At 39.1% G+C, this 25571-nt stretch overlaps 1 protein-coding gene and 1 long non-coding RNA gene across 5 annotated transcripts in view; one reads left to right on the top strand and one right to left on the bottom strand.

Moving 5' to 3' along the window:
- MTFR1 (mitochondrial fission regulator 1) overlaps window positions 1–25571 on the bottom strand; it is a 65904-nt gene that overhangs the window by 9848 nt on the left and 30485 nt on the right. For 3 of the 4 annotated variants that reach the window (XM_082433711.1, XM_082433714.1, XM_082433712.1), the window contains one exon: window positions 1302–1537. In XM_082433711.1, the coding sequence (XP_082289837.1) occupies window positions 1302–1537 (236 nt within the window). The remainder of the gene's footprint in view (window positions 1–1301; window positions 1538–25571) is intronic. The other variant, XM_082433713.1, reaches the window with a different exon arrangement.
- Window positions 1544–25571, top strand: part of LOC309646919 — a 47726-nt gene continuing 23698 nt past the window's right edge. The window contains exons 1-3 of the long non-coding RNA XR_014255651.1: window positions 1544–2636; window positions 3245–3296; window positions 3898–4084. This is a non-coding gene — a long non-coding RNA (uncharacterized lncRNA). The remainder of the gene's footprint in view (window positions 2637–3244; window positions 3297–3897; window positions 4085–25571) is intronic.

The raw sequence follows: 25571 nt of genomic DNA, 5'->3' as shown, positions 1-25571 counted from the left end.
AAGTGGTTCTAAAATAAGGACCTAAAAATTCATCTTTCTGCATAATTGGAGATTAGAGAGTTGTTTTGGGGGTGAACTATATTGATTAGGGGGAACTCGATGCAAATGAGTTTTATTCAAGGGATTTGGATTGTAAATAGAAGTCTAACATAAATCCCCAAATTATCTCACAATTTACAGCAGTTTTCTAGTCTGCCAGAAGAGGGAGGTAAAGCAAAAGAGAAATGTAATTCATAGGTTAAACAGGAAAGGGTAGGACTTTGGTTTTTCATAAGTTATGTGCAAATTTCACTTAAGTAACACCAGGTGCGGGGAGTGCACTCACCCTCTGCCCATCTTGGCCTGACCCAGGTTGGATGAGGTTTCCATGTGGGGTTACATTAAACTCTAGGACCACAAGCAAAGTGGCTCAGAGGCAGAATAACTGTCCTATCCTTTAACCTTTAGAGTTGTCTTATGCTGAGTCTCGCCAGGACTCAGGAACAATACTCGGAAAAACAACCACTACCTACCAGCAGGTTAATGGGCTAGGATTTCAAGGCTATAGTTTCTTCTCCAAAGTGACAGTGCCACACAAATAAAAGCAACAGTAGTAGTCCAGGAGTCAAAGGACCTGAATTCAGTTTCCCCTCCAGGCAAGAGGGAGAAAAATGACTACTGAATAGCTACTGTGTGGCTAAAGGTATCCTGTATAATCTCCAGGTTTACTCCCTACCATAGGTAACTAACTATCCCCATTTTAGAGCAGGAAAGGGAGGTAGAAAGGCCAAGTACTTGCCTTAGAGCAGGAAAGGGAGGTAGAAAGGCCAAGTAAAGGACGTGTAGGTCGGTAAACAGCATTCAACCCTGTCAGGGTTGTTTTTTGGATTACCTCCTGTCTGATGTCTGATGTGAATGCCATTATCACAGACAACTAAGTTTACCACAGCATTCACATGAGTAGCAATTCAACTGTATCAATGTATGTATATGTTGTGTTTTCAAAATACACTCATCATCCTCTCTGACAGCATTAAGATTGTTCAAAACAAACAAAAACTACTTAACCTTGACTGGGTCCTGTACTGGACTATGCAGAGGACTGACCCCTGATTTTCCAACAAGCCCAATGGCTGTTACTTTTTTTTTTTTTTTTTAGCTTTTATTGTAATATAGTTGATTTACAATGTTGTGTTAGTTTCAGGTGTATAGCAAAGTGATTCAGTTACACTTCCATATATACATTTTTTTTTTCTTTTCAAATTAGTGGCATTCTCCTAATTTCCAGTTTGCTGGTTAAAACAAATGTAGGAATTCCAGACCTGCACTGAGGCTTTGCTGTTCTTGGAGGGTCACAATTTTGGCAATCTGAGCTCTGAGGGCAGCAAGCTCACTTTCGAGGGCACAGATCTTCTGCAGTGCTTCCTCGTTGGCCAGTGTCCTGGTCTGCAGTGGAGGCTCTTCCAGAGACAGGTTTGGTAAGGAAAACTGCCTGCCTGGGGGCTTCTCAAAGAAAGGAAGATCATCCTGAAGGGGTTGCCTCAACCGGATCTCTGTCCTGCAAGGAAGACAGAAGGTTGGCTGTCACAGGCTTTGTTAGGGAATATAAAAAATCATCATTTCAAAGTTAATCAGAACACAGCAGAACATAACATCTGAGAACCACTTTTCAGGCTGACCTGACATAAAACCCCTGCTGTAAGTTTCACAACAACAAAGCACTTGTCAACCTGATGTAGCTACATGCCACGCCAGGTTTCTTGCTGGCATCATTCTTCTTAATCTTTCTCTCTACATTATACGCACAAGCCAGCACTATCCGGAGGAATCACAGATTCCAACAATGTTTTTGCTAATTCATGTTTTGTTTTGGTGGTTTGAACTAAGGTGATGCAACTTTTAATGCTGTTAAAAATGGTAAGCTAATTATTGGTTATATTTGACAATCAAATCAAATCAGTAATCCATTAGCCCTTCCCCCAGGGTCTCGGTTTCTGCATTTCGATGTCCGTGTTTTCCACTTGTGATTGAATATACCAAACTGCAAGACACACTGTAACAATATGGGCCAAATTACAGCATAAGAAACTGAAAAGGGGGGGAAAAAGTAATTATAATTGAACCCATGCAGTAATTATACAGATGGTCTCATTTTCACTTGAGCATAAAGAAAGGTTTTCTAATATGCACTGCTTCGTAGGTTGAGAATAAAATTCAGATTTCAACTGTCAATTTATATATCCATTTCCTCCTATTTTCTACAATTAGGTTTTTCCGGCCTCTAAGCCCTTTTCTCTTTTTTTCTTCACCCGGCTTTATTGTGGAATAATTGACAAATATTGTGTGTGTGTGTGTGTGTGTATATATATATATATATCTATACACACACACACACACATATATAGTACAGCATGATGATTTGTTAATGTGTATACATTTTGAAATAATCACCACAATCAAGTTAATTAACATATCCCAGTTTCCCTCAGTCTCATGTGGTCATGTGACCAAGCTGTGTCTAACAAGATGGTGAGCCACCTCGGAAGGCCGCTTAGAGGGCAATGACTCAACTCTACAAGAAAGAAAGTCCTTTCATCTCTAGCCCTACCCACTTTTCCTGCTCCTGAGAGCCCTGAGAGTCGCTGAAGGCCAGAAGCTAACCTTGACAGGAAAGCCAAAGCTAAGGATGGCAAAGAGCCTGGCTGGTCCCTGAGGACACAGTGGAGCCACTGTCACCTTCAGACTATCCACTCTGGATGTTTTTGACTTGAGAAAAATAAACTTCCATCACCATTATTTTGGGCTTCTGTTTGATGTCGTCAAACTTAGATTGACTGTTATAACATTCACCAACATTATATTGTATTTTAGTTTTCCTTTAACTGAATATTGCTATTTTATTTTTGCTTGAGAGCTGTGATAATTGATTCGACCTAGTGTTTGAATGAATGACTTCTTGGACCTTTAGCTTTTGGTATTTTGCACTGAATTCAGTTGTTTTTCTTCATATCTAATTTTGATTATGCCCTGGTAATTAAACTATCATACACAGAGGATGCTTGCAAATTGTTTTTTACCTGTAGTATTAATTATTAAACAAAAATATTTGGAGAATAAATGTGCTCGTTATTACCTAACCCTACTACCTAGCTAGCAACCAACTTTAATAATACTAACCTTATTCACTTTATTTAATTTGGAATATCTGTGGGGTAGGGAAATATATTTGGCTTGCAAAGCTTTAATTACCATTTCCTTTCTTAGCCCACACTGGGAAGAAACAGGTGATAAAAAAAGTACATGACGATTAAACAAAGGTAAAAACTTTTATAAGAAACAATACCAATGCTCTGATTAAATACATTAATATGTTCTTTGAAAGAGTATATGTTATGTAAGTTCAGATGCATGTGCTCTAATCAACCTACAAAAAAGAAAGTAATTTTAATAAGACATTAAATTTTTTTTTAAATCACTATGGCTTTTTGTTAATATAACAGACTGAATTCTAATTTCTACTTACCTTTCATAGGGTAAGTCAAATAATTTCGTTAAACGTCTCTATACAATAAACACATTAAATTACAAGAAGATAGAAATTAGTCAATCTACTGAATGAAGTTTTTTGGGGGGAGGATATTTACATAGAGTAATTTGATTTACTCAGTATAATGTCAAATATTTAATATGCTTCCTCAACTATATTCTTGACAACTGTTTAATAAAACAAAACACTACTTCTAAAATAGTGTTTTAAAATACTATTTTAAAAATACTACTTTTTGAAAGAACTAAGGAAACTACTGGTTGGTAGAATATTGGCAGAGACAGAATTCTAGTCTTGAGAAAAGATCTGGGTAAAATATAGAAATCTCAAATAATGTACAATTAAAGTCTCACACTTGTTCAAAACAACAGTGGAGAAAGGAGGAAGACTGCTAGTAGGAACGGAGACTGTGGGTCTCGAGCAGGAGACGCATCAGAAGCAGAGAGTTCTCAGGACAGAGGACAGATGCCCTCACCACAGACAGCCGGGGTTGGGCATCTGGAGGGTGACCACTGGATGGAAGTGGAGCTGAGCAGAGAGAAGCACGAGAGCCTGGAGGTAAAGACTCATCTCTACCCCCTGCCGTCTCCCATTTTCCATGAAAGTTGGATTTTGCTTTGTTTATCTAAACTTACCTAAGAGAATGAATATTTTGTTGGGAACGTAAGCGAGGATGATGGTTTGTTTTCGTATTATGTATGAGTGCAAAGATTTCATAAAGTCTATATTATAATAGCAAATAAAGATAAATTTTGAATGCCAGAATCTTTAGTGCTACTAAACAAAAAAATGATGTTATAGTAACTGTTTTTTCAAGAACTCGTAGTCACTTTAGTAGTGAGTATACCCTCCCAGATCACAGGATCCAAAAGTATTATATGCTTTTACGTTTGTTTTAAAATGTTATCACTCAAGTAAGCCAATCGTCTAATCCCATGAACATTTACTCTTCGATACCCAGAAATGGAACAAGATAATAGGGCAGTTTGAATTAAGAGATCAGTTGATCAGTTGATGTTTGAACAGCTTCCTTTCTTTAAGATATCTTCCAGCCAAAATACATTGTAAGAGGAAATTAACGAATACTTAACAGCAAACTACACTGTTTAAGAAAAACAAGAATTAAGCTTCTACCTCTCCCCGTAACTCCTCCAGATGAATTCTATCCTTTTGATTTTGCATCTACTGAGAATTAAGGGATAAGCACTCATTAATCTTGAAAACCAGTGTGCCAGGGTAAGAGAAAAAAAGTTTAGGACCTTTAGCAAAACAATTTAAGTAACAGTGTCAGATCATCTATATTTTATATGTCTACAACTATTTTTATAACTTTGGTATAGATTCTGCATTTCCCTGTGTGAAGTACTGTTGACAGCTATGGGTTCAAACAAATTATAGGAAATGTGGAAGTTTAAATGTGGATTTTTAGAAGCTGGAAAAGGAAAATAATCCTGAAATGATCATGTATTCTCAAAGACACAGAAAGATTTGACATTTACAGAAGCTTGAGAACCAAAGGCAAAAAAATAAAAAGAGTTGCTCTGTAATGTTCTTATATCTGGAAAAGCTTAGGTTTTATGAAAATTCTCATACATGTCCCTTCCTTTAAAACTATAAACACACACACACCCTTTTCCCACAGACATCTGTTTTATAAGGCAGTCTACAAATAACTCGTTCTCAGAACCAATCTGTTTTGCCATCCTTCAGCATACAAGGCTATTAAAGAGCTAGAATATAGAGGCAAAAGTAATTCAAACTAAGAAATGCTCTTTTCTACTAAATTTGTGTATAATTCAGAGAAATTTTAAGAAAACAAATATAAAAACAAAAAGAACAAAAGAGGCGTCAAGTACGGATGTCCCAAAAGCAGAAGACAAACAGCCAAAGTACGATCGTTTCTTAAAAATACTGTCTGCCGCAGACCTACTAGAGAATGGACTTGAGGACACGGGGAGGGGGAAGGGTAAGCTGGGACAAAGTGAGAGAGTGGCATGGACATATATACACTACCAAATGTAAAACAGATAGCTAGTGGGAAGCAGCCGCATAGCACAGGGAGATCAGCTAGGTGCTTTGTGACCACCTAGAGGGGTGGGATAGGGAGGGTGGGAGGGAGGGAGATGCAAGAGGGAGGAGATATGGGGATATATGTATATGTATAGCTGATTCACTTTGTTATAAAGCAGAAACTAACACACCATTGTAAAGCAATTATACTCCAATAAAGATGTTAAAAAAAAAAATACTGTCTGCATACTGCCTTGTGCTGGCGAGATTTCTACCCTTTTTGTTTGACTTGGCGCTGAAGTGCCTCATGGCACAGGGTGCAGGCCCCCCTTCAGAGTAGCATCCGCACCAAGTGTCTGGCTCGCTTACCTTTTCAATGTTAGTATCAAGGGCGGCCACTCTGAAGTACAACATACACAGACATGAAGGGCTTTTTAAGCTCCACTGACTATTTTAAAGAAAATCCTCAATTAAATACGATGTACCTCTGGGGTCCCTTCCCCTTACCTCACAGTTAATGAAAACTCAAAATCTGAGATTGTTCTAAATGAGCCCAGTGCCCTATGAAAGGTGGTATTCCCCGGATGACTTTTATTGACTCTCCCTCACTGTTTTAGTTGAGAGAATAGCTTAGAAAGGTACAGAAATACATGCTATTGTCAACAGGGTGCAAAGAAGGGGGGAAACCTGGTAATTTAGTTCCCTGAAAGCACAAAGTTGGGTAGAAAGCTAACAGTATTTTTCAAAGTGAGCAAAAAGCTGGATAAAGACAACTGGACTAGGGAAATTATTCTGAGGGAAGTAATCCATGAAAGGACCAAAGTGGGGAATAGTCAGGACTGCCATGAGGCTGCAGACCCAGATGACTAGTGGGATTCATCGCCTATTCTAGATTCTGTTCAACACAAGTCTCTTGTTTTGTATTTTAAAAGCTGGATCTTGCTATAAGTGATATTTAGTGGCAATGACATTTCTTCCTTGAATGCAGTACTGTATTGATGTACATTACTAGTTAATGTCTAGTGTCAAATACTTAAGATTAAACTGGGAATGAGTAACACCTGCTGTTTGCGGTGCTGTGAGTAGGAAACCGTCCTGCCCTGATCCTTTGTGTCTCCTGGTCTACACTTGCACCTATGGCGCTGTGGCCAGCCAGCCTGCTTGCTTGCTGAGTCATTTCCTTTGGAGTCCTGTTACTCACTGTCATCCTCTATGAGGTTGGGGTTCTTCCCCGACACTCCTTAAAAAACAGCACATTCCATTTTACACTTGATATCTTTAGTCAAAGGCTTCAGTCTCACTCTATTCACTATTCTTATATCAGATTTTTGTAAATACGTTCATCTTAAGTCATTAGATTACAAACATTCTGGTATAAGAAAAAGGGCTACCTCAAATACTTTCAAGTCCTATGAACCTGTAAATTTTTATTTAATACATACTCAGTTTGAGATGTACATGGGCACTCAGAATTAAGAATTAGATACAAATAGAAATTAACATATTAATAAGGAATGAACAAAGTGGAGTTAAACTTGAAACATTTCAATATTCCTTAAATAATGTTCTACTCCAGGGAGAAAATATGTGCAAATGATGGGACCGACGAGGGTTTAATTTCCAAAATATACAAACAGCTCATAAAACTCAACAACAAAAACACAACCCAAATGAAAAATGGGCAGAAGACCTAAATAGACATTTCTCCAAAGAAGACATACAGATGGTCAACAGGCACATGGAAAGATGTTCAACATTCCTTATTATTAAAGAAATGCAAATCAAAACTACAATGAGATACCACCTCACATCAGTCAGAATGGCCATCATTAAAAAGTCTACAAATAACAAATGCTGGAGGGACCTCTGTGGTGGTCCAGTGGTAAAGAATCCGCCTTCCAATGCAGGGGACGCAGGTTTGATCCCTGGTTGGGGAACTAAGATCCCACATGCTGCAGGGCAACTAAGCCCACGCGCCACAACTACTGAGCTTGTGTGCCTCAATGAGAGAGGCTGTGTGCCGCAAACTACATAGCCCATGCTCCCTGGAGCCCGCACACCACAACTAGAGAGAAGCCCGCGTGCTGCAACTAACACCCAACACAGTCAAAAATAAATAAATACATACATACATACGTACATAAATAAATGCTGGAGAGGGTGTGGAGAAAAGGGGACCCTCCTACACTGTTGGTGGGAATGTAAATTGGTGCAGCCACTACGTAAAACAGTATGGAAGTTCCTTAAAAAACTAAAAATAGAGCTGACACATGATCCAGCAATGCCACTCCTGGGCATATATCCAGAGAAAACTCTAATTCAAAAAGATACATGCACCCCTATGTTCATAGCAGCACTATTCACAATAGTCAAGACATGGAAACAGCCTAAATGCCCATCAACAGATGAATGGATAAAAAAGATGTGGTATATATATATACAATGGAATACTACTCAGCCATAAAAAAAGAATGAAATAATGCCATTTGCAGCAAAATGGGTGGACCTAGAGGTTATCATACTAAGTGAAGTATGTCAGAAAGAGAAAGACAAATACCATATGGTATCACTTATACATGGAATCTAAAATATGACACAAATGAACTATCTATGAAATAGAAACAGACTCACAAGAGAACAGACCTGTGGTTGCCAAGGGGGAGAGGGGGTGAGGAAGGGATGGAGTGGGAATTTGGGGTTAGCAGATACGAACTGGTATATATAGAATGGATAAACAACAAGGTCCTACGGTATAGCACAGGGAACTATATTCAATATCCTGGGACAAACCATAATGGAAAAGAATGTAAAAAAGAATGCATGTATATGTATAACTGAATCACTTCGCTATACAGCAGAAATTAACACATTGTAAATCAACTATACGTCAATTAAAAAATAAATAATTTTTTAAAATGTTCTACTCCAAAAGCAATCAAAAACTTGATGACAGGGGCTTCCCTGGTGGCACAGTGGTTAAGAATCCGCCTGCCAATGCAGGGGACACGGGTTCGAGCCCTGGTCTGGGAAGATCCCACATGCCGTGGAGCAACTAAGCCCGTGCACCACAACTATTGAGCATGCACTCTAGAGCCCACGAGCCACAACTACTGAAACACATGGGCCTAGAGCCCATGCTCCGCAACAAGAGAAGCCACCGCAGTGAGAAGCCTGCACACCAGAACGAAGAGCAGCCCCCACTTGACGCAACTAGAGAAAGCCCACGTGCAGCAACAAAGACCCAACACAGCCAAAAATAAATAAATTTATTTTTTAAAAAAACACAAAACTTGATGACAATGCCTATGATGTCTGCTAGAAGCCACAGAGATTATAGTCTTTAATTTCATCACACATAGTGCAAATGTTATGCTGTGTCTATGTCCAAAGACTACACATTCTCCATACGCGACTATTACGAAAGAGAACAAGTTAATTATCTGAGACAAGACTATCAGTTATACTGATTCTTTTAAAGGATCTCAATGCTTCTTATAAAAATGAAGATTTCTTTCCAATCCTGAGGCCATTCTGTTAATTCAAAGGGAAATGAAAACGTGTACAGAACAGAAAAAAAATGAGGACTTACTTGTGCATGCCACTGTGCTATAAGTTTTCTCATGTTATCTTTCAAAATTCTCCTCTCAAAGTAGGTATTGGTACTTCCAATTTAGAGATGAAAAAACTGAAGTTCAGTGTATTTGGAAAAAAAAAAAATCAATTGTACAATAACCAATTAAGGACTCATGTATATGCCACTTTCCCAGAGAGATAATACCGTAACATTGTAACCAACAGTTACAGAAATGCTCTCAACAAAGTTCAAGGGAGAAACAAGAAACAAATATATTGAATAGCTTTGGCTTTCATATAAATATAAATGTGACAGGCAGGGAAACACTCAAATAGCAATATATAAATCTTGAAAGTACTCTACTTCATATTATGTTTTTAAGATTTAAGTTACAGTTATGAGTTAAGTTACAAGTTTAAGCTATAAAAAATTGCCATGGAAATGCAGTTAATATCAAAATGACAGATGAAAAAAGACTCAAACTGCCTGGTAAGAGTACTAGTATTAAATAATTGTCAAGACAAAGTAAAATTACACCAACTTTCATCCTTCTATTTTGTCCTATTGATTAAAATACATGATATGCTAAATCTGCTATCTCATCAATCTGTACAAAACACACTTTATCTGGTATGTGAAACTGATCAAATAGAGCTTCCTCAAAGCTCCTGTCCTTAGGAAGATGGTGAGACTTAGATGTGTCAGCCTGATTATCAGGATATCAGCCACAGGAACATAACAGAGAGTACCTTTCCCAGCCATCTAGATTTATTATACACATCTACAGTTAATCACAACTGATGCAAAAGGTGATATAGCACCACACAGCAAAACAAAAAGTCTGCCCAATCTCTCTAGTCACATGGGCCATGTCATTAACCTTGGAACTCTGGGGCCACTTCCCACCTGTCTGTCGACTTCCTCCTCCAGAGCGTCGTGCAAATCCAGCCGGGTATCCTCTGTTTCCTTCTCACTTTGTTCAGGTTCAGATTATCTTTACCTAGAATGCTTCCAGGCACCTTTTCAAAGATCCTTTAGCCAATTACTTTCAACATCATAGACAAAATCCATTATCCAAATCCATTATGCCAACTCAATTACTCTATAATCACAATCCCCGTAACAGCTACCCCATAATGTCATATCAAGTACAAACGTGACATTTGTGTTAAAAGCCCTTTAGAGACTCTTCTAGGAAGATGGAGCAGATGAACTTTTCACTATTCTTCCTCCTAACTACAACTATAATCTTTAGACATCATATATAAAACAAATGTAAGAAGTCTTTCGGACTTCCCTGGTGGTGCAGTGGTTAAGAATCCGCCTGCCAATGCAGGGGACACGGGTTCGATCCCTGGTCTGGGAAGATCCCACATGCCGTGGAGCAACTAAGCCCACACGCCACAACTACTGAGTCCATGCACCACAACTACTGAGCCCGTGCGCCACAACTACTGAGCCTGCGCTCTAGAGCCCGCGAGCCACAACTACTGAGCCCACATGTCACAACTACTGAAGCCTGCATGCTGTAGGGCCCACGTGCCACAACTACTGAAGCTCGCACACCTAGAGCCCGTGCTCCGCAACAAGAGAAGCCATCGCAATGAGCAGCCCACATACCGCAACGAAGAGTAGCTCCCACTTGCCACAACTAGAGAAAGCCTGCATGTAGCAACAAAGACCCAATGCAGAGGCTTCCCTGCTGGTGCAGTGGTTAAGAATCCGCCTGCCAATGCAGGGGACATGGGTTCGTGCCCTGGTCTGGGAAGATCCCACACGCCACAGAGCAACTAAGCCCGTGCGCCACAACTACTGAGTCTGCATGCCTAGAGCCCATGCTCCACAACAAGAGAAGCCACTGCAGTGAGAAGCCTGCACACTGCAACAAAGAGTAGCCCCTGCTTGCTGCAACTAGAGAAAGCCCATGCACAGCAATGAAGACCCAACACAGCCAATAATTAATTAATTAATTTTAAAAAAAAGACAATGCAGCAGAAAAATAAAGTTAAAAAAAAACAAAAATAAAAGTGCAAAAAAAAAAAAAGAAGACTTTCAGGCAGAGAGAAGGCAGACTGAGTTGGACCTTGGGATCCAAAAGAAAAAGAAAAAAAAAAAAAAAAAAACCCAGCATAGGAGTGAGTTCCTTGAGTTTCCTTTTACCTCATGTATCCCAGACTGGGCACTAGAGTAACAGGTAACCCAGAAATGCCAATGGATGCAGGGGAAAAAGTCTCAACAAAAGCCTGCTCTCTTAGCCAAAGGACCAAGAAAGGGGCAGCCTCCCACAATTGATAACTTATATAAAATAACTGCTCTACTCCAGCCAACATCACAGAAAACGCTGCGGCCCCACCTCCACCATGCAACGAAGGCTAACTTCCCTCCTTTCTAGGCTGTAATGAGATGCCTCAAACCCTACAAGATGGTGTCAGAGGAAGCAGGGACTTACCCACCTCCCTGTAAGACAGTGGAGACAATCTGGGGTGGGGGGGGGGCAGAATTACACCCCCATCCAGCATCAATGAGGCAGCCTCCCCTATCTGCTAGGATGGTGCCCCAGGAGGCCTCATGGGGAGCTGGGGCACCCACCGCCGCCCAGCAGTAATATGGAGCACTGCCCTGGGGATGAACGGAGGCCGAGTGGGAAACCTGGACTTCTGCTCCCACCTGGTAGTAACAAGATGGCACCCACTCCTCCCTTGCTATTACTGAAAGCCAGCTAAAAGAAAAAGCTGAAATAAGATCCAAAGTCTCAGATACTCAAAATATCTAGATTTCAATAAAATCACTCTTCATGCCAAGACCCAAAAAGAACACAAACTGAATGAAAAAAGACAATCAATAGACGCCAACTCTGAGATGACAAGAGATGTTAGAATTATCTGACAGATTTTAAAACAGCTATAATAAAAAGGCTTCAATGAGCATTTAGCAGCACCCTTGAAACAAATGAAAATAATAGTCTCAGCAAAAAAAAAAAGAGGGGTGGGGAACCAAATAAAACTTTTAGAACCAAGAAGTAAAATAACAGACTTCCCTGGTAGCGCAGTGGTTAAAAGTCCGCCTGCCAATGCAGGGGACACGGGTTCGGGCCCTGGTCCGGGAGGATCCCACATGCCACGGAGCAACTGAGCCCGTGTGCCACAACTGCTGAGCCCACAAGCCATGACTACTGAAGCCCACGTGCCTAGAGCCCATGCTCCGCAACAGGACAAGCCACCGCTCACAGCAACTGAAGAGAGCCCGCGTGCAGCAGCAAAGACCCAATGCAGCCAAAAATAATAATAATAAATAAATGAATTTATAAAAAAAAAGTAAAATAACTGAAATAAAAAACACAACGGATAGGAACAAAAGCAGAATGGAGAAGACAAAGGGAAGAATCAGTGAACTTAGAGACAGAACAATAGAAATTATCCAATCTGGAAAACAAAAAATGAACCAACTAGGAAAAAACATGAGCAGAGTCTCAGTGACCTGTGTGGCTACCACAGAAGATCTAATAATTGTGTCATCAGGGTCCCAGAAGGAGAGGAGTAAAACGGCAAGGCTGAAAAAGTACTTTAAAAAAATAATGGCAGGGCTTAGTTCCAGCCTGATGGGCACCGAAGGCAGGCCAGTCTGTGGCCAAACAATGAGGCCACATTGCAGCGGGACAGCAACTGCGACCACACTGTGGGCCCCAGACAGGCGAAGAGACAAGACGGCAGAGTAGAAGGACTTGAACACACCTCCTCTCACGAAAACACCAAAATCACAACCATTGACAAAAAAGCATGAAACCTACCAAAAAAGATATTCAACATCCAAAGACAAAGAACAGGCCACAGCGAAATGGCAGGAGGGGCGCATTCATGATACAATCAAATCCCATACCCACCGGGTGGGCAACGCACGAACTGGAAAGTAATTATATCACAGAGGCTCTCCCATAGGAGTGAGAGTTCTGAGCCCCACGTCAGGCTCCCTAGTCTGGGGGTCTGGCATTGGGAGGAGCCCCCAGAGGATTTCGCTTTGAAGCCCAGCAGGGCTTGATCACAGGAACTCCACAGGACTCGAGGAAAGAGAAAGCCTACTCGTGGAGGGCACACACAAGGTCTTGTGTGCACCAGAACCCAAGGAAAAAGCAATGACTTCAGAGAAGCCTGGGCCAGACCTACCTGCTGGTCTTAAGAGGGTCTCCTGGGGAGGTAAGGAGGGCTGTGGCTCAATGTGGAGACAAGGACACTGGTGACAGAGGTACCAGGGAGTACTCATTAGCGTGAGCTCTCCTGGAGGCTGCCATTTTGACACCAAGTCTTGGGCCATCCAACAGCCTGTAGGCTTCAGTGCTGGGACACCTCAGACCAAACAACCAACAGGGTGAAAACACACCACACGCATCAGCAGACAGGCTGCCTAAGTCTTTCTGAGCCCACAGCCACATCTAAACACACCCTTTGACACGGCCCTACCGACGAGAGGGACACCTACCCACGAGAAACCCACCAGTGGGCAGGCACCAGTCCCTCCAACCAGGAAGCCTGCACAAGCCTCTAGACCAGCCTCACCCACCAGGGGGCAGACACCAGAAGCAAAAGGAACTACAATCCTGCAGCCTGCAGAACAGAGACTGCAAACACAGAAAGTTTGACAAAATGAGACAGCAGAGGAATATTTTCCAGACAAAGGAACAAGATAAAACCCCAGAAGAACAACTAAGTTAAGTGCAGATAGGCAATCTACCTGGAAAAGAATTCAGAGTAATGATAGTAAAGATGATTCAAGATCTCGGAAAAAGAATGAAGGCATGGACTCAGAAGATACAAGAAATGCTTAACAAAGAGCTAGAAGATGTAAAGAACAAACAAGCAATTGAACAATAACTGAAATGAAAAATACACTAGAAGGAATCAATAGCAGAATAAATGAGGCAGAAGAACAGATAAGTGGGCTGGAAGACAGAATGGTGGAAATCACTGCTGCAAAGCAGAATAAAGAAAAAAGAATGAAAAGAAATGAGGACAGTTTAAGAGACCTCTGGGACAACATTAAACACACCAACATTCACATTATAGAAATCCCAGAAGGAGAGAGAGAGAAAGGGCCTAAGAAAATATTTGAAGAGATAAAACTGAAAACTTCCCTAACATGGAACAGGAAACAATCACCCAAGTCCAGGAAGCACAGAGAGTCCCATTCAGGATAAACCCCAGGAGGAACACCGAGACACATATTAATCAAACTGACAAATATTAAAGACACAGAGAAAATATTAATATTAAAAGCAACAAGGGAAAACCAACAAATAACATACAAGGGAATCCCCATAAGGTTATCAGCTGATTTTTCAGCAGAAACACTGCAGGCCAGAAGGAAGTGGCACAATATATTTAAAGTGATGTAAGGGAAAAACCTACAACCAAGGATACTCCACCCAGCAAGGCTCTCGTTCAGATTCAACAGAGAAATCAAAAGCTTTACAGACAAGCAAAAGCTAACAGAATTCACCACCACCAAACCAGTTTTACAACAAATGCTAAAGGAACTTCCCTAGGTGGAAAAGAAAAAGCCACAAGTACAAACAAGAAAATTACTAATGGGAAAGCTCACCAGTAAAGGTAAAAATACAATAAAGGTAGGAAATCATCCACACACAAATATGATATCAAAGCTAGTAATCTTGAGGAGAGTACAAATGCAGGATATTGGTAATGCATTTGAAATAAGAGAGCAGGAACTTAAAACAATCTTGTATACACATACTATGAGGTTTTGCTATACCAAACCCTCATAGTAACCACAAACCAAAAATCTACAATAGATATGCACACAAAAAAGAAAGAGGAATCCAAACATAACACTGAAGATAGTCATCAAATCACAAGAGAACAAAAAAAAAAGTGAAGAAAAAAGAACTATAAAAGCAAATCCAAAACAATTAACAAAATGACAATAAGAACATATGTATCAGTAATTACCTTAAATGTAAATGTATTAAATGCTCCAACCAAAAGACATAGACTGGCTGAATGGATACAAAAACAGGACCCATATAATATACTGTGTACAAGAGACCCACTTTAGACCTAGGGACACATATGGACTACAAGTGAGGGGACAGAAAAAGATACTCCACACAAATGGAAATCAAAAGAAAGCTGGCGTAGAAATACTCTTATTAGACAAAATAGACTTTAACATAACGTCTGTCACAAGAGACAAAGAAGGATACTACATGATAATCAAGGGATCAATCCAAGAAGATATAACAATTGTAAATATATATGCACCCAACATAAAAGCATCTCAAAATACAAGGCAAAGGCAAATACTAACAGCAGGATGAAAGTAAAAGAATAGAAAAAGATATATTATGCAAACATTAACCAAAAAAAAATACAGTTCTGACTATATTAGTATTAAATAAAGTAGACTTAAGAGCAAACAAAATTATCAGGGACAGAAAGGGACATTATATTACAGTAAAAAGTTAAAAGACACAGCAATCCTAAGTATGTATGCACCAAACAACAGATCTCCAAAATATGAAAAGCAAAAGCTGATAGAAAGGAGAAATATACAAATCCACAAATACAGTTGGAGACTTCAACACCCCCTTTTCAACAACTGTTAAAACAAACAGAAAATCAAGAATGATAAAGAAGAATTTAGCAACACCATCAAACAACAAGTTCTATTTAACATTTATAGGACATTCTACTAACAACAAGAGTACACATTCTTTTCTAGTACCCATAGGACATAAACCAAAATGGCCTATATCCTTGGGCCATTTAAAAAAACCTCAACAAATTTTTAAAAGAATGGAAATACACCCTTCAACAACACAGGGGTTAGGGGCTCCAACCCTCCCCACAGTCCAAAATCTGCATATAAATTATAGTCCTCCCTCCATATCTGCAATTCCTCAGTATCCACAGTTCTGCATCTGCAGATTCAACCAACCTCAGATTGTGTAGGACTACAGTACTTACTACAGAAAAAAATCTGTATATAAGTGGGAACAAACAGTCCAAACCTGTGTTATTCAAGGATCAACTGTATACGGTTTATGTCCTCTGACCACAACAGAATCAAACTAGAACTCAATAACCAAAAAATAATAGCAAAATTTCCAAACATTTGGAAACCAACCAACAAATTTCTAACTTCAACACTTAAAAGAAGTTGTCTCAAGGGAAATTTAAAAATACAATGAACTGAATTAAAATAACAATATATCAAAACTTGTGGGATGCAGCTAAAAGCAGTGTTGAGAAGGAAGTTTACAGCACTAAATGCTTATATCAGAAAAAGAGGATTTGGTTCAGGATGGTGGAGGAGAAAGACATGCTCTCACTCCCTCTTGCAAGAGCACCAGAATCACAACTAACTGCTGAACAATCATCGATAGGAAGACACTGGAACTCACCAGGAAAGATACCCCACATCCAAAGACAAAGGAGAAGCCACAATGAGACGGTAGGAGGGGCGCAATCACAATAAAATCGAATCCCGTAACTACTGGGTGGGTGACTCACAAACTGGTGAACACTTATACCACAGATGTCCACCAACTGGAGTGAAGGTTCTGATACCCATGTCAGGCTTCCCAAACTGAGGGTCTGGCAACGGGAGGAGGAATCAGACTTCTAAGGCTAGCAGGATTTGATTACAGGACTTAGAGAAGCAGAGAGAATCAGACTTTTAAGGCTAGCAGGATTTGATTACAGGACATCGACAGGACTTCGACAGGACTGGGGGAAACAGAGACTCCACTCAGCACACACAAAGTAGTGTGCACATCGGGACCCAGGGGAAGGAGCAGTGACCCCACAGGAGACTGAACCAGACCTACCTGCTAGTGTTGGAGGGTCTCCTGCAGAGGCAGGGGTGGCTGTGGCTCACCGTGGGGACAAGGACACTGGCAGCAGAAGTTCTGGGAAGTACTCCTTGGCGTGAGCCCTCCCAGAGTCCACCATTAGCCCCACCAAACAGCTCAGGTAGGCTCCAGTGTTGGATCGCCTCAGGCCAAACAACCAACAGGGAGGGAACCCAGCCCCACCCATCAGCAGACAAGAGGATTAAAGTTTTACTGAGCTCTGCCCACCAGAGCAACAGCCAGCTCTACCCACCACCAGTCCCTCCCATCAGGAAACTTGCACAAGCCTCTTAGATAGCCTCATCCACCAGAGGGCAGACAGCAGAAGCAAGAAGAACTACAATTCTACAGCCTGTGGAACAAAAACCACATTCACAGAAAGACACACAAGATGAAAAGGCAGAGAGCTATGTACCAGATGAGGGAACAAGATAAAACCCCAGAAAAACAACTAAATGAAGTGGAGATAGGCAACCTCCAGAAAAAGAATTCAGAATAATGATAATGAAGATGGTCCAGGACCTCAGAAAAAGAACGGAGGCAAAGATTGAGAAGATGCAAGAAATGTTTAACAAAGACCTAGAAGAATTAAAGAACAAACAAACAGAGATGAACAATACAATAACTGAAAAGAAAAATACACTAGAAGGAGTCAATAGCAGAATAAATGAGGCAGAAGAACGGATAAGTGACCTGGAAGACAGAATGGTGGAATTCACTGCTGCAGAACAGAATAAAGAAAAAAGAATGAAAAGAAATGAAGACAGCCTATGAGACCTCTGGGACAACATTAAACGCAACATCATTCGCATTATAGGGGTCCCAGAAGGAGAAGAGAGAGAGAAAGGACCAGAGAAAATATTTGAAGAGATTATATTCGAAAACTTCCCTAACATGGGAAAGGAAATAGCCACCCAAGTCCAGGAAGCACAGAGTCCCATACAGGATAAACCCAAGGAGAAACATGCTGAGACACATAGTAATCAAATTAGCAAAAATTAAAGACAAAGAAAAATTATTGAAAGCAGCAAGGGAAAACAACAAATAACCTTATGGGAGTTCCCTTGTATGTTAACAGCTGATTTCTCAGCAGAAACTCTACAAGCCAGAAGGGAGTGGCATGATATACTTAAAGTGATGAAAGGGAAGACCTACAACCAAGATTACTCTAACCGGCAAGGATCTCATTTAGATTTGATGAAGAAATCAAAAGCTTTATAGACAAGCAAAAGCTAAGAGAATTCAGCACCACCAAACCAGCTCTACAACAAATGCTAAAGGAACTTCTCTAAGTGGGAAACACAAGAAAAGAAAAGGACCTACAAAAACAAACCCAAAACAATTAAGAAAATGGTCATAGGAACATACATATCGATAATTACCTTAAACGTGAATGGATTAAATGCTCAAGCAAAAGACACAGGCTTGCTGAATGGATACAAAAACAAGACCCATATATATGCTGTCTACAAGAGACCCACTTCAGACCTAGGGACACATACAGACTGAGAGTGAGGGGATGGAAAAAGATATTTCATGCAAATGGAAATCAGAAGAGAGCTGGAGCAGCAATACTCATATCAGATAAAATAAACTTTAAAATAAAGAACGTTACAAGAGACAAGGAATGACACTACATAATGATTAAGGGATCGATCCAAGAAGAAGATATAACAATTATAAATATATATGCACCCAACATAGGAACACCTCAATACATAAGGCAATTGCTTACAGCTATAAAAGAGGAAATTGACAGTAACACCATAATAGTGGGGGACTTTAACAGCTCACTTACACCAATGGACAGATCATCCAAACAGAAAATTAATAAGGAAACACAAGCTTTAAATGACACAATAGACCAGATAGATTTAATTGATATTTATAGGACATGCCTTCCAAAAACAGCAGATTACACTTTCTTCTCAAGTGCGCACGGAATATTCTCCAGGATAGATCACATCTTGGGTCACAAATCAAGCCTCAGTAAATTTAAGAAAATTGAAATCATATCAAGTATCTTTTCTGACCACAACGCTATGAGATTAGAAATCAACTACAGGGAAAAAAACGTGAAAAGCACAAACACGTGGAGGCTAAACAATACGGTACTAAATAACCAAGAGATCACTGAAGAAATCAAAGAGGAAATCAAAAAATATCTAGAGACAAATGACAACAAAAACACGACGATCCAAAACCTATGGGATGCAGCAAAAGCAGTCCTAAGAGGGAAGTTTATAACTATACAAGCCTACCTAAACAAACAAGAAAAATCTCAAGTAAACAATCTAACCTTACACCTAAAAGAATTAGAGAAAGAAGAACAAACAAAACCCGAAGTCAGCAGAAGGAAAGAAATCATAAAGATCAGAGCAGAAATAAATGAAATAGAAACAAAGAAAACAATAGCAAAGATCAGTAACACTAAAAGCTGGTTCTTTGAGAAGATAAACAAAACTGATAAGCCATTAGCCAGACTCATCAAGAAAAAGAGGGAGAGGACTCAAATCAATAAAATTAGAAATGAAAAAGGAGAAGGTACAACAGACACCACAGAAATACAAAGCATCCTAAGAGACTACTACAAGCAACTCTATGCCAATAAAATGGACAACCTGGAAGAAATGGACAAATTCTTAGAAAGGTATAACCTTCCAAGACTGAACCAGGAAGAAACAGAAAATATGAACAGACCAATCACAAGTAATGAAATTGAAACTGTGATTAAAAGTTTTCCAACAAACAAAAGTCCAGGACCAGATGGCTTCACAGGTGAATTCTATCAAAGATTTAGAGAAGAGCTAACACCCATCCTTCTCAAACTCTTCCAAAAAATTGCAGAGGAAGGAACATTCCCAAACTCATTCTATGAGGCCACCATCACCCTGATACCAAAACCAGACAAAGATACTACAAAAAAAGAATATTACAGACCAATATCACTGAAGAATATAGATGCAAAAATCCTCAACAAAATACTAGCAAACAGAATCCAACAACACATTAAACGGATCATACACCACGATCAAGTGGGATTTATCCCAGGGATGCAAGGATTATTCAATATACATGGATCAATCATTGTGATACACCATATTAACAAATTGAAGAATAAAAACCATATGATCATCTCAATAGATGCAGAAAAAGCTTTTGGCAAAATTCAACACCCATTTATGATAAAAACTCTCCAGAAAGTGGGCATAGAGGGAACCTACCTCAACATAATAAAGGCCATATACGACAAACCCACAGCAAACATCATTCTCAATGGTGAAAAACTGAAAGCATTTCCTCTAAGATCAGGAACAAGACAAGGATGTCCACTCTCACCACTATTATTCAACATCGTTTTGGAAGTCCTAGCCACGGCAATCAGAGAAGAAAAAGAAATAAAAGGAATATAAATTGGAAAAGAAGAAGTAAAACTGTCACTGTTTGCAGATGACATGATACTATACATAGAGAATCCTAAAAATGCCACCAGAAAACTACTAGAGCTAATCAATGAATTTGGTAAAGTTGCAGGATACAAAATTAATGCACAGAAATCTCTTGCATTCCTATACACTAATGATGAAAAATCTGAAAGAGAAATTATGGAAACACTTCCATTTACCATTGCAACAAAAAGAATAAAATACCTAGGAATAAACCTACCTAGGGAGACAAAAGACCTGTATGCAGAAAATTATAAGACACTGATGAAAGAAATTAAAGATGATACCAACAGATGGAGAGATATACCATGTTCTTGGATTGGAAGAATCAATATTGTGAAAATGACTATACTACCCAAAGCAATGTACAGATTCAATGCAATCCCTATCAAATTACCAATGGCATTTTTTACGGAACTAGAACAAATCATCTTAAAATTTGTATGGAGACACAAAAGACCCCGAATAGCCAAAGCAGTCTTGAGGGGAAAAAATGGAGCTGGAGGAATCAGACTCCCTGACTTCAGACTATACTACAAAGCTACAGTAATCAAGACAGTATGGTACTGGCACAAAAACAGAAACTTAGATCAATGGAACAAGATAGAAAGCCCAGAGATAAACCCACTCACCTATGGTCAACTAATCTATGACAAAGGAGGCAAAGATATACAATGGAGAAAAGACAGTCTCTTCAATAAGTGGTGCTGGGAAAACTGGACAGCTACATGTAAAAGAATGAAATTAGAATACTCCCTAACACCATACACAAAAATAAACTCAAAATGGATTCGAGACCTAAATGTAAGAGTGGACACTATAAAACTCTTAGAGGAAAACATAGGAAGAACACTCTTTGACATAAATCACAGCAAGATCTTTTTTGATCCATCTCCTAGAGTAATGGAAATAAAAACAAAAATAAACAAATGGGACCTAATGAAACTTCAAAGCTTTTGCACAGCAAAGGAAACCATAAACAACGAAAAGACAACCCTCAGAATGGGAGAAAATATTTGCAAATGAATCAACGGACAAAGGATTAATCTCCAAAATATATAAACAGCTCATTCAGCTCAATATTAAAGAAACAAACAACCCAATCCAAAAATGGGCAGAAGACCTAAATAGACATTTCTCCATAGAAGACATACAGATGGCCAAGAAGCACATGAAAAGATGCTCAACATCACTAATTATTAGAGAAATGCAAATCAAAACTACAATGAGGTATCACCTCACACCAGTTAGAATGGGCATCATCAGAAAATCTACAAACAACAAAGGCTGGAGAGGGTGTGGAGAAAAGGGAACCCTCTTGCACTGTTGGTGGGAATGTAAATTGATACAGCCACTATGGAGAACAATATGGAGGTTCCTTAAAAAACTAAAAATAGAATTACCATATGATCCAGCAATCCCACTACTGGGCATATACCCAGAGAAAACTGTAATTCAAAAAGACACATGCACCCCAGTGTTCATTGCAGCACTATTTACAATAGCCAGGTCATGGAAGCAACCTAAATGCCCATCGACAGACGAATGGATAAAGAAGATGTGGTACATATATACAATGGAATATTACTCAGCCATAAAAAGGAACAAAATTGAGTCATTTGTTGAGACGTGGGTGTATCTAGAGACTGTCATACAGAGTGAAGTAAGTCAGAAAGCGAAAAACAAATATTGTATATTAACGCATGTATGCGGAACCTAGAAAAATGGTACAGATGAACCGTTTTGCAGGGCAGAAGTTGAGACACAGATGTAGAGAACAAACGTATGGACACCAAGGGGGGAAAACCGCGGTGGGGTGGGGATGGTGGTGTGCTGAATTGGGCGATTGGGATTGACATGTATACACTGATGTGTATAAAACTGATGACTGCTAAAAAAAAAATAATAATAATAATATCAACTCTCACCCAAAGAACCTAGAAAAAGAGCATAATAAACTCAAAGCAAGCAGAAGGAAGAAAATAATAGATAGGAGCAGAAATCAATAAAATTGAAAACCAACAAAAGAAAAAAAGAAAAATAAATGAAAGAGAAAGCTTGTTCTTTAAAAAGATTAATAACATTGACAAATATTTAAAAAAGAGAAGGCATAAATTACTAATGTCAGGAATGAAACAGGGGATATATTACTACAGACCACGTAGCTATCAAAAGGATAATAAGGAAATACTACAAACAATTCTATACACATAAACCTAACCAGTTAGATGAAATGGACCAATTAATTGAAAAATACAAACTACTACATCTCTTCCAATATGAAATTTGTAAGATAGTCACATAACTCTATTAAGGAACTTGAACTCATAATTTTAAAAACACACCAAAACTCAATTCCACCTATGGCCAATTAATCTGTGACAAAGGAGGCAAGACTATACAATGGAGAAAAGTCTCTTCAATAAATGGTACTGGGAAAACCAGATAGTTACATGTAAAAAAATGAAATTAGAACATTCTTTAACACCATACACAAAAATAAACTCAAAAGGGATTAAAGGCCTAAATGTAAGGCCAGACACTATAAAACTCTTCGAGGAAAACATAGGCAGAACACCCTTTGACATAAATTGCACAGCAATATCTTTTTCAATCAGTCTCCCAGAGTAACAGAAGTAAAAACAGAAATAAACAAATGGGACCTAATTAAACTCTAAAGTGTTTGTACAGCAAAGGAAACCATGAACAAAACAAAAAGACAACCCACACAATGGGAGAAAATATTTGCAAACGAAGCAACTAGAAAGGGAGCAGTATCCAAAACATACAAGCAGCTCATGCAGCTCAAAATACAAAAAAACACCCAACCCAATCGAAAAATGGGCAGAAGACCTAAGAAGACATTTCTCCAAAGAAGACATACAGATGGCCAAGAAGCACATGAAAAGATGCTCAACATCACTAATTATTAGAGAAATGCAAATCAAAACTACAATGAGATATCACCTCACACCAGTGAGAATGGCCATCAATCAAAAAATCTGCAAACAATAAATGCTGGCGAGGGTGTGGAGAAAAGGGAACCCTCTTACACTGTTGGTGGGAATGTAAATTGGTACAGCCAGTATAGAGAACAGTATGGAGGTTCCTTAAAAAAACTAAAAATAGAGCTACCATAAGATCCAGCAATCCCACTCCTGGGCATATATCCAGAGAAAAACATACATGCACCCCAATGTTCACTGCAGGCACTGTTTACAACAGCCAAGACATGGAAGCAACCTAAATGTCCATCGACAGATGAATGGATAAAGAAGATGTGGTACATATATACAATGGAATATTACTCAGCCATAAAAAGAATAAAATAATGCCATTTTCAGCAACATGGATGGACCTGGAGATTATCATACTAAGTGAAGTAAGTCAGACAGAGAAAGATATGATATTTGTCTTTCTCTGTTTGGCTTACTTCACTTAATATCATATGATATCGCTTATATGCAAAATCTAAAATGAGACAAATGAACTTATAAAACAGAAACAGACTCACAGACTTAGAGAATGAACTTACGGTTATCAGTGGGGAAGGGTGGGAGGGAGGGATAGATTGGGAGTTTGGGATTGACAGGTACACACTGCTATGTTTAAAATAAAATGCCTTTCTGTGAAAATAATAATAATAATAAAATAAATAAATACATACATACATAAATAAATAAATCTCACCAAAAAGAAATCAACAGGTCCAGATGGTTCACTGGATAATTCTCCTAAATGTTTAAAGAATTAACACCAGTTCTATACAATCTCTTCAGAAAATAGATAGCTTCATTTTTTGAAGCTAGTATTACTCTGACACCAAAACCAGACAAACAATCAGAGACTTAATTGTAAAACATAAAACTATGAACTTGAAAAAAACAAAAACAGGAGAAAATCCAAAGGATCTAACATAGGCACAGAGTTCTTACACTGACACCAAAAACATGATCCGTAAAAGGGAAAAACGAACGAATTAAAATATACAACTTTTGCTCTGTGAAAGACCCTGTTAAATAGATGAAAAGATAAGATTTAACTTGTCCTACTTGCCCTACATTTGGGAGAAAATGTTTACAAACCCACATATCTGAAAAATGACTCATATCTAGCATATATAAAGAACGCGCAAAAGAAAACCCAATTAGAAAATGGGCAAAAAACATGAAGAGACATTTTATTCAAAAGCATATGAAGATGGCAAACATATGAAACGATGTTCAACATTATTAGCCAATAAGGAAACACAGATTAAAATCACGAGATGCACAATACACACCTATTACAATGGCAAAAAAAAAAAAAAGGAAAAAAGTAACATCATCAAATGCTGGTGAGCAAGCAGAGAAGCTGGCTTAGCCATACACTGCTGGTGGGAATGAAAACTAATAGAGCCACTCTGGAAAACAGTGTGTCAGTTCCTTTACAGCTAAACACGCAACTACCTTATCACTCATATGAGCCGACAATTGCCCTCATCGGCATTTCTTCCGGAGAAATGAAAACTTATGCTAGCTCAGAATCCTGTACACATTTACATTAACTTTACTTACAAAAGCCAAGAACTGGAATCAATCCGGATGTCCATCAACTGGTGCATGGCTAAACAAACTGTGGTCCATCCATACCAAGGAATACTACTAAATACTACTAAATACTACTAAAAGGGAAGGAACTGCTGATACACACAGCAATCTGGGTGAATCACTAGAGATTATGCTTAGTGAAAAAAGCCAGTCCCAAAAGGCTGTATATTGTATGATTCAATTTATATTACTATCTTGAAATGACAAAATTGTGAAAATGGAGAAGAGATAAGTGGTTGCCATTAAGGAGGGGTTGGAGGTGGAAGTGAAGTGGGTGTGGCCATAACAGGGCCACAGGAGGGGTTCTTGTAGTATGGAAATGTTCTGCATCTTGACTTAACCAGTGTCAATATCCTAGTTGTGATAGTGTATCATGTTTTGCAGGATGTTACCACTGGAGAAAACTGGGTAAAGGGTACAGGAAATGCTTCTGTATTCTTTCTTGTAAACTGCATGTGAAGAATCTACAATTATCTCAAAAAGTTTAATCAAAAAAATAAACATCTTACAAAAGAAAGGCTCTTTACCTGCTAATCCTGCAATAATCTGGTCTGTTCCTCTA

Source organism: Balaenoptera physalus, assembly GCF_965194825.1.
Source record: "Balaenoptera physalus genome assembly, chromosome: 17".
Taxonomy (NCBI): domain Eukaryota; kingdom Metazoa; phylum Chordata; class Mammalia; order Artiodactyla; family Balaenopteridae; genus Balaenoptera; species Balaenoptera physalus.
Note: the sequence above shows the minus strand (reverse complement) of the source record. Positions and strands in the feature narration are given on the sequence as shown.